This window comes from Bison bison, unplaced genomic scaffold (genome assembly GCF_000754665.1).
Source record: "Bison bison bison isolate TAMUID 2011002044 unplaced genomic scaffold, Bison_UMD1.0 scf7180017864491, whole genome shotgun sequence".
Lineage (NCBI taxonomy): Eukaryota > Metazoa > Chordata > Mammalia > Artiodactyla > Bovidae > Bison > Bison bison.
Genome location: NW_011495050.1, coordinates 1,172,336 through 1,183,150, shown reverse-complemented (window position 1 = coordinate 1,183,150; position 10,815 = coordinate 1,172,336). Strand labels below are relative to the sequence as shown.

Below are 10,815 nucleotides of genomic sequence, written 5' to 3'. Positions count from 1 at the left end.
TTGTTCCATGTCCAGTTCTAACTGTTGCTCCCTGACCTGCATACAGATTTCTCAAGAGGCAGGTCAGGTGGTCTGGTATTCCCATCTCTTTCAGAATTTTCCACAGTTTATTGTGATCCACACAGTCAAAGGCTTTGGCATAGTCAATAAAGCAGAAATAGATGCTTTTCTGGAACTCTCTTGCTTTTTCCATGATCCAGCAGATGTTGGCAATTTGATCTCTGGTTCCTCTGCCTTTTCTAAATCCAGCTTGAACATCTGGAAGTTCACATAGTGCTGAAGCCTGGCTTGGAGAATTTTGAGCATTACTTTACGAGGGTGTGAGATGAGTGCAATTGTGCGGTAGTTTGAGCATTCTTTGGCATTGCCTTTCTTTGGGATTGGAATGAAAACTGACCTCTTCCAGTCCTGTGGCCACTGCTGAGTTTTCCAAATTTGCTGGCATATTGAGTGCAGCACTTTCACAGCATCATCTTCCAGGATTTGGAATAGCTCAACTGGAATTCCAACACCTCCACTAGCTTTGTTCGTAGTGATGCTTTCTAAGGCCCACTTGACTTCACATTCCAGGATGTCCGGCTCTAGGTCAGTGATCACACCATCGTGATTATCTTGGTAGTGAAGATCTTTTTTGTACAGTTCTGTGTATTCCTGCCACCTCTTCTTAATATCTACTGCTTCTGTTAGGTCCATACCATTTCTGTCCTTTATCGAGCCCATCTTTGCATGAAATGTTCCCTTGGTATCTCTAATTTTCTTGAAGAGATCTCCAGTCTTTCCCATTCTGTTGTTTTCCTCTATTTCTTTGCATTGGTTGCTGAGGAATTAACTTTATGATCCTTTCTATATTATCATTCTGTCCAAAGATCCAAAAACTCTTTCCCATTTATTAACTCTTCCCATATTCTGTCTAGTTTTCTGTATTCTATTTACATATAGCAATGTTAGGTAAAACAGAAAAAGAGAAAACTATAAAGATATGATTGTACCGCAATAAGAGTTCAGTGTCTATGGGCCAGAAAGAAGAGAAAACTGAGAGCAGTGGGCATGATGGAGCTGTGGCCTGACATGCTCTGGGTCTGCAATGAAGCAGTCAGTCCAGCAATGTGATTCTTATGGGGTAAGAGTCCCCTCTTAAAAGATAAAGATAAAAATGCCTCATTTGAGGCAGCAGAAGAGCGTGGGATCCACAGCCTAAAGTCCTGGGCTGGAATGGGGCTCCATTGCTCCTGAGAAGAGGCTGACGAAAGCTGCAGCCTTTGTGGATGTGGGGCAGTAGGGGAGAGGAAAGGAGAGTGCGGGATGAACAGAGAGAGCAGCACGGAAGCATATACACTAACGTATGTAAAATAGCCAATGGGAATTTGCTGTATGACTCAGGAAACTCAAACCAGGGCTCTGTAACAACCTAGAGGGGTGGGATGGGGTGGGAGCCGAGAAGGAGGTTCAAGAGGGAGGGGACATATGTATACCTATGGCTGATTCATGCTGATGTATGGCAGAAACCATCACAATATTGTAAAGTAATTATCTTCCAATTTAAAATAAATAAAACTTTTAAAAAGTGGTAGCCAGGAGCCATAGTTTATATTAAGATGCATACCTACAAAGCAGGAGGTCATGGACACAATGCAGAGATTGAGGCATCAAGTTATGCTCAGCTTAGTTCAAGAGTTAGTGGGTGGGATTGAGCAAGACTCTACATAATGTGGGTACAATATTAGAATCTCACTTACGTAGGTGGGGTGTCAAAGCGTAAGCAAAGTGAGAAGGGTATTATTCTGAAGGGGCTGCCTAGCGTGGGGGTGTCAAAGAGGGTGACCACACTGGATGAAAGTGGTTGTGTCAGCTGTAGAAGAATTCTTACCTGCAGAAGGATTGATCAAGTGAGAAAATATTAAGAATAATGGTATTAAGCTAGAATTGGAGATATGGTTGTGAACTCACAGTTTTCAGTAGACAGGTGTGCATGTGTGTGTGTGTGTGTGAGACACAGAGAGACACATGAAAGAGAGAGAGACTTGAATACATATATTCTTAGTTTTGTCCACTGAAAGCATCTGGAAGCAGTGATATCCCAAAAGCATTGGGTACATGTAGCATTCTGACCTTGCTTTCCAAGTACCATTCTTCAGAGGTCCTTGGAGATGTGGTTAACTATGCTATTGGGTTAGAGAGAGTGCAAGATGAGCCTGGAAGCTACTGCTGAGGCTGAAATAAAGAAGCACTCAAAGAATGATGGAGACACAGAGGTTATCTTATAGGGGCTCCCACTGGAGAAGTCTTGGGCAATTCAAACAGCGAAATAAATAATGATGGTGGCAGAATGTAATGCACTGAGTAACAGAAGAAGCTGTGAATTCACACAGATTCCAAAATTAGTGATGAGAATGATATTTAAATAATCTCAAAAACTCTTACAAAATATTTATTAATTACAATGGGGAAAAAATAATTTCCCAGTTTAGAAGCCAAGCAGATAGGAACTTATGCAATCAAAGTTAACATTACCAGTAATGGTACAACATAAGTCATGTGTCACTTAAATAGGATAAAGTGAGAACACATCGTCAGTTCTGTGATATCCCCACCCATGATGTACAACAGGCACTTAACCATAAAGAAGCATCAGAGAAACCCAAACTGAAGAACGTTCTACCAAATAAATGGCCTGGAAACATCAAAAGGTTGTGACAGTCAAAGAAAGGTTGAGAACTGCTCCATATGGGAGGAAATTGAGGAGACATGATAACTAGATTTGGTGTCTGCTTTGCAAGATCTGGGTTTAGGACTGTACCTTTTTATTACCAACTATTTTGAACTGTGGTGTTGGAGAAGACTCTTGAGAGTCCCTTGGACTGCAAGGAGATCCACCCAGTCCATTCTGAAGGAGATCAGCCCTGGGATTTCTTTGGAAGGAATGATGCTAAAGCTGAAACTCCAGTACTTTGGCCACCTCATGCGAAGAGTTGACTCATTGGAAAAGACTCTGATGCTGGGAGGGACTGGGGGCAGGAGGAGAAAGGGACGACAGAGGATTAGATGGCTGGATGGCATCACTGACTCGATGGACATGAGTCTGAGTGAACTCCAGGAGTTGGTGATGGACAGGGAGGCCTGGTGTGCTGCAATTCATAGGGTCGCAAAGAGTCAGACATGACTGAGCGACTGAACTGAACTGAACTGAACATGACTGGAACCATTGGAGGAACTTGAATGAAGCCTGAGAATTTTATTAAAGTACCAGTATTAATTTTCTGATTTTACTGTTATATTGTTGTTATGTAGGAGAAATGTTTTCATTTGTGGGAAAAACACAGTAAAGTATGGGAGAGTAATGGGACATAATATCAGCCATTTACTCTCAAATGGATAAGGAAAGAACGTTTATTAAGCTGTACTTGCAAATTTTCCTAAGTTTGAGATTGCTTACATGTATATTTGGGCTTCCTTGGTAGCTAAACTGGTAAAGAATGTGCCTGCAATGAGGAAAACTTGGGTTCGATCCCTGGGTTGAGAAGATCCCCTGGAGAAGGGAACGGCTACTCATTCCAGTATTTTGACCTGGAGAATTCCATGGACTGTATAGTCCGTATACTATACCCCACTGTATAGTCCATGGGGTAGCGAAGAGTCAGACACCACTGAGCGATTTTCACTTTCACTTTTCATGTATATATTTAGGGCTTCCTTGGTGGCTCAGACAGTAAAGAATCTGCCTGCAATGCAGGAGACCCTGGTTCAATTCCTGGGTCTGAAAGATCCCCTGTAGAAAGGAATGGCTTCCCACTCCAATATCCTTGCCTGGAGAATTCCGTGGACAGAGGAGCCTGAAGGGCTACAGTCCATGAGATCCCAAACAGTTGGACATGACCAAGCAACTAACATACACACACATAGGTATATATATATATTTATTTATTTTATAGCTTTTGTGTGTTTCATGTTTTGAATATTCACGTCTAGTCAAGTTCCCCAAAGCAGATTTTGGCGGGACCTAAGAGCTTACAGAGGAGAAGGCACTGGCAACCCACTCCAGTACTCTTGCCTGGAAAATCCCATGGATGCAGGAGCCTGGTAGGCTGCAGTCCATGGGGTCGCTAAAAGTCGGACAAGACTGAGCGACTTCACTTTCACTTTTCACTTTCATGCATGGGAGAAGGAAATGGCAACCCACTCCAGTGTTCTTGCCTGGAGAATCCCAGGGACGGGGAAGCCTGGTGGGCTGCCGTCTATGGGGTTGAGCAGAATCGGACACGACTGAAGTGACTTAGCAGCAGCAGCAGCAGCAGCAGCAGCAGCAACAGCTTACGGCGCTTCCCTAGTGGCTCAGATGGTAAAGAATCTCCTGCCATGCAGATAGCTATGGCTCCTGGGCCCTAAAGCAAGGCTCAGTAGTGTGCTCAGTTGCTCTGTGGCGTGTAGTATCTTGCCGAACCAGGGATCGAACCCGTGTCTCCTGTTTTGGCAGGTGGATTCTTTACCACTGAGCCAACAGGAAAGCCCTGTTTTTCTTCCTAATGACAATGTACAAACTGCTTAGGAAATTTGATGGGGTGGATATGGTTGTTAGGTCTTTATCCCCCAGTCACACAGAGGCTCATCACTGGAAAGTCATTCTTCAGTATTTTCTAGAAGCTGGCATGCAAATGATAAAATGATAAATGAGAACAATAATGCCTTCTTCTTCTAGAGCTTGATTACAGGCTTTGCAAACCATGTGACCAGAGAGCTAGTGATTTTAACCATTTCATATCCATCCTACTGGGGTTTCCCTGGTGTCTCAGACTGTAAAGAATCTGCCTTCAATTCAGGGAACCTGGATTTGATCCTTGGGTTGGGCAGAGGAGCCTGGCATGGCTACAGTCCATGGGGTCTCAAAGAGTTGGACACAACTGAATGACTCAAACACATCCATCCTACTGGGTACTTTTCTAGCTTCTCTTTTATCCAACAGACTTTTATTGAGCCCTACTATGTTACAGGTCCTGGATTTAACCTTAGAAATAGTGGGAGGTAGAAAAGGCCCTCACAGTTCCCACTATGAACAAAAGAAAGGATCAGGTGAGGAAGCTAATATTTACTGTCTTATGAAGTGGGGTACTGAGGGGAAGACCCCGTCTCTCAGGAAGAGTTCACAAAGAAAGGGAGTGTCCTTTTGGAGCTAAAGGATAAGGCTACTTAAATTTTTACCAAATGTTCAAAAATTTAAGTGATATAGAAAAGCCTTTTTTTTTTTTTTTTAATATGGACAAAAAGACAGAAGAGGAAGGGCAATAAACAGCTGCTTTTTTTTTTTTCTTTTAATATACTCTGGCCAAGCCACACAGCCTGTAGGACCTCAGTCCCCAGACCAGGGCTCAAACCCAGGCCACAGCAGGGATAGCACTGAATCCTTACCATTAGGCCACAGGGAACACTGGAAAGTAGCTTTAAGTAAAATATCTAAGCAGTGAAAAAACTGTGTCCATATCTTCATCTACATTATGCTCCAAAGCCAATCTTTTTCAAAGTACATTTTTCAAGAATAAAGTAGGCATTCACACATGCTCAGTCCTGTCCAACTTTTTGTGACCTCATGGACTCTAGCCCGACAGGTTGTTCTGCCCATTGGATTCTCCAGGCAAGAATACTGGAGTGGGCTGCCATTTCCTCTTCCAGGGGATCTTCCTGACCCAGGGATCGAACCCATGTCACATGTGTCTCCTGCATTGATAGGCAGATTCTTTACCACTGAGCCACCTGGGAAGCCCAGAGAAGTAGATGAATAGTGAATTACTATGAAACAAATAGATGTACATGTTTTTAGCTTTACGTGTGTTTTCAATACCTAATACGATTTTGTGCTTTTTTTTTTAAGCTCAAATCATTTTCCCTCAGGATTCTTATTCTTAGCGGTTCCATCACATCCCACTCCATCTCAAATGTGATACATTTCTTCCCACTCTGGATACTTGACTCACTTCTAAACCTTCTTTTCAGCTTCAAATCTCCCAGAATTGTAAGTCAGCTGTCAGTCTACATATATTGAACTTTTGGCTCCTGTCAAAATTTTGCCAGTGAGTCCTAAGGCCTTAGCTCCCCTCAAGCTGATGTCCTCTGGGCCCAACTTTGGGATGCAGTGGAGGAGGGGGCATTTCGACTCCCAGGAGTTGAACTGTCTGTTTCAGTCTCACCAGGAACTTTCTGGACCTCATCTCCTCCATCCTTTCTTCTGGTCTGAGTTGAAAGCCACAGTGGAAGCTACCAAGGGCCAGATGTCTAGAGCGACCCTAAAAATTCAAGTCACTGTGAGCTAATAATGAGAGAACAGTCACAATCTGTAATATTTCACAACTATACCTCTTGGTAGCCCTCATTTTTAGTGTTTTTGATATCATAAATGTAGATAAATCCCATATCTTCCTTATTCATCGTTTATCTTTTGTTTTTTTAAACATGTGCTTTAGAATTGTATTTCACTTCCCTTAAATTATCTCCAACTAGAACCTTGCTTAAATCTTAAATTATTCTGCATGGCTCTGAACGCCTTTCTGTAGAAAAGATATTTTATCTCATCATGGGAAAACAGTAGATGAATAGGCCTTTGGTATCCAGAAATATACTGTTTCTTGTGAAAGTGCCTCAGAAATCTCGGGTAGAAATTGCATCATTTTGAAAGTATGGTATTTAATCTCACGTACCAGGACCGGGTGGGAAGAAGACACAAGGAATGAGAAGAGGGTGTTCAGTGTGCATGTGGTGATGTGATTCTGGGGGATCTGGGAAATGGAAAGCAAGCCCCACCCTGCTCTATTCCTTATCCCCCTGTCATCTACAGTGAAGATGGAGAGGGGCGGGGTCTTGAGCAGCACTGACTGGGTTTGGAGCTGATTGCGTTGGTGAGGGTGGGCTCAGCAGGGATGGCATCAGAGCCATTTACAAGGAGATGGGGGTGTAGGAAGGTGAGATTCCACAAGGGTACCCACAGCCCAGTCCCTGCTCATCATTTGGCTTTGTTCTTGTTTTTGTGTCATTCTGACCCAAGAGTAAGTGATATCAATGAATTTTTAAGAATACATAATTGATACTGACATTGTTATTTCCTGATACATAATTAATACTGACATTGTCTTCCTTGACAGCTCAGTTGGTAAAGAATCTACCTGCAATGCGGGAGACCTGTGTTCGATCCCTGGGTTGGGAAGATCCCCTGGAGAAGGAAAAGGCTATCCACTCCAGTATTCTGGCCTGGAGAATTCCATGGATGAGTCCATGGGGTCTCAAAGAATCAGACATGACTGAGTGACTTTCACTTCATTATTAGGTTATGGTTCTTGAAAATTTGGCATTTGAGAAGGAAAATGACATTTGAATGTGATAGATTCTAGAGTCCACCGCAAATCCAGTTCTCTTCCTCTCCACCACCACTTCCCCACCAGCCCACAAGCTCTAAGTCATCACCTCTACTGCCTCCTAACCCGTCTCTTGGCTGCCCTGTAACTGCCCCTGCCCTCAACTCTGGTTCCAATCCATTCTCTTCAGAGATTTCCTCGCTGCCCCCACATGGCTTGTGGCAGTGAAAGCACCTGAGTCCTAACCACTGGACTACTAGGGAATTCCCGAGATTTTTTCTTTTTAAAGTTTTTTTGTTGGAGTATAGCTGATTAGGACTTCCCTAGTGGCTCAGACAGTAAAGTGTCTGCCTGTAATGCGGGAGACCCGGGTTCAGTCCCTAGGTCAGGAAGATCTCCTGGAGAAGGAAATGGCAACGTACTCCAGTATTCTTGCCTGGAAAATCCCATGGACAGAGGAGCCTGGTAGGCTACAGCCCATGGGGTCAGAAAGAGCTGGACATGACAGAGTGACTTCACTTCACTTCACTTCACTTCATAGCTGATTAGCAGTGTTGTGGTAGTTTCAGATGGATAGCAAAGGAACTCAGCCATATATATATGTGTATCCATTCTTCCCCAAACTCTCCTCCCATCCAGGCTGCCACGTAACATTAAGCAGAGTTACCTACGCTATATAGTAACTCTGAGGCTTTTTTTCACTGACATTTTTACTGAGATAATTAATTGTATGTTAACATGTAGTTTGTAAGAAATAAAACAGAGAGATGCTGTGTACCCTTTACTCTGTTTTACCCAATGATAACATCTTACAAAATTATAGTATACTCAAAATTATAGTACTCTATAGTATATAGTATACACAACCAGGATATTGACATTGATATGCTCTACCAGCTTTATTCAGATTTCCTTGGTTTAACTTGTACTCATTTGTGTGTATGTGTCTCTGTGTGTTTCTTTTTTTTTTAACTTTTAAAATTTATTTTTTGGGGCACATCACTGAGGCACATGTGATATCTTAATTCCCTGACCAGAGATGCAACCCACATCCTCTGCATTGGAAGTGTGGAGTCTTAGCCGATGGACCACCAGGGAAGTTCCTGTGTGTATTTCATTCTATACGATTTTATGTTATGTGTATCTACCACCAGAGTCCATCACAGGGATCTCTCTGGTTGCTTTTTCATAACGTCACCCACCTCCATCCCTCCTTCTAATCTCCTTCCTTAACTTTGGGCAGTCAGTCATCTACTCTTTATTCTTAATGTTTTTTTTTTTTCATTTCAAGAATGCTAAACAGATATGATAAACAGAATCATACAGTATGTAAACTTTTAGCTTTTTTCTTTTACTCAGCATAATTCCTTAGAGATTCATTGAAGTCTTTGTGTGAAGTTTATTCCGCCTCACTGTTGAGTAGTAGCCATGGTATGTATGTCCTCTGGTTTGTTTAACCATTCACCCATTGAAAGACATCTGGACTGTTTCTAGTTTGCGGCGATTAGATAAAGCTTCTATTCGTCTATAGATTGTTGTGTGAGTATAAGTTTTCACTTTTCTGGATAAATGACCAAGGGTAAAATTGTTGTCATATGCTCGCTGTGGGTTTAGGTTTTTAAGAAACTGTGAAACTGCTTTCCAGCTTGGGCTGCACCATTTTACAGACCCATCAGCAATGTACGAGATCCAGTTACGCCACATTCTTGTCAGCATTTGGTGTTGTCACTATGTTTCATCTTAGCCATTCTGATAGATTTGTAGCAATACTTCATTGTGGTTTTAATCTGTGTTTCCCTGATGGTTAATGATTTGCAACATCTTTCCAAAATGTGCTTATCTGCCATCTGTATATGTTCTTCAACAAAGTGTCTGTTTGTGTCTTTTGCTTATTTTCTAATTGGCTTGTTTGGGTTTTTTACTGTTGAATTTTGAGAATTCTTTATATATTCTGGATATCAATCCTTTGATATGTGATTTGCAAATATTTTCTCGCTGCCTGCTGCTTGTCTTTGCATTTTCTCCACAGGGATTTTTCAGAATGAAAGTTTTTAATTTTGATAAAGTCCAACTTACCAATTTTTCCTTCTATGGATTATGCTTTTGGTGTCACATTTAAGAACTCTTCACCTAGCCCTAGATCCCGAAGATTTTCTCCTATTCTTCACACATCTTTAAAAATACAAATTTGACCATGTTGGTTACTGAAGAAAACTTTTAGCTCGCTTCTCATTTCATTTTGAATTGAATCCTAACATCTCACAGAGGTGGTCAGCCTCTGTGCACTGTCCTGACCCCAGCCCCCCAACCCCCATAGCTCTACCCACACTTTCTAGGTGACAACCAGCTTTCTATTTCTGCAAGTTTCCTCTGCCTCTGACCACATGCATGCCCTTTGCTCTACCAGGAATACTCTTCGTGTGGCTGAGTTCTTCTAACACGTCAGGACTCAGTTTACATGTCACTATGTCTGTGAGGCCAACTCAGGCCTTATCACCTACACAGATAGCTTCTATAGCAATGCCCACCCTTTGTCAATTATCTGGCACTTCATATTTTAGCATTTGTCATTGTTTTTGCTTGTTTAGTGTCTGGTCTCTCATCAGACTCTGAATGGCATGAGGACAAAGACTTGGTTTCACCTCTCACCCTGGCACCCAGAGCTTATTTCAGGGCTCAGCGAACAGTGTGCTCTCAGTAAATATTTGCAAAGGAAACGAAATTAATGAGGGCATTTTAAGAAAACTTTCCCTCAGTGTGCAGTATTTTCTGAGGAATTTCAAGAAGATTAAAGTTTTATTGGGGATTATAACTGCTTTGGGCAGAATTCGTTTTAAAGGAAGTCTTACTGTCCAGACTATCTTTGGTTTATATATTTTGTCTCATGAATTTAAAGAGGAAAAGAGATTTCAATAAAATGTTGTGCCATAAAAAAAAATCTAGGCAGCAGCATTGAGTTTATGTATCTTGCTCTTAAGAATTCCTACAGCATTGCCATCAAAGTTATCATTCCTGCACTCGAGAACATTCCAGCCCAGTGAGGGCAGATGCGTGTGGAAAAATGACTAATGCACAACCGTAAAACTCTATGATAAGGACCCGAGATACTTTTGGTGCACCTCACAGAGTGAGGGTAGAAGGGAGGAGATGTGGCCATGCAGAAGATTCTTTAAATGAGGCAACACTTGGGCCAAGCCTTGAAAGATACAGTGACATTGACCAGGAGGAGACAAGAAGGAGAGGGGGAGGGGAGCAGTGGGCAGCAGGTTGGCAGACTCTAGACTGTGTGGTACTGGGGTACCAAGTCTCAGAGGGAGCTTTGAAGGGTCGGAGAGCCACATGACCAGATCTCCCTCTCTCTCTATATATATAGATAAATAGATGGATAGATTTGGCCCCGCTATGCAACATAGGAGATCTTAGTTCCCCAGCTAGGGACTGAACCCATGCCCCCTGCATTGGAAACACAGAGTCTCAATCA

At 42.4% G+C, this 10,815-nt stretch overlaps 1 protein-coding gene across 1 annotated transcript in view; it reads right to left on the bottom strand.

Moving 5' to 3' along the window:
• ZBTB10 (zinc finger and BTB domain containing 10) overlaps window positions 1-6,414 on the bottom strand; it is a 115,692-nt gene extending 109,278 nt beyond the window's left edge. The window contains exon 1 of the mRNA XM_010863548.1: window positions 6,343-6,414. Coding sequence (XP_010861850.1) covers window positions 6,343-6,414 — 72 coding nt within the window. The remainder of the gene's footprint in view (window positions 1-6,342) is intronic.
• Between the last annotated feature and the right edge of the window lie 4,401 nt (window positions 6,415-10,815).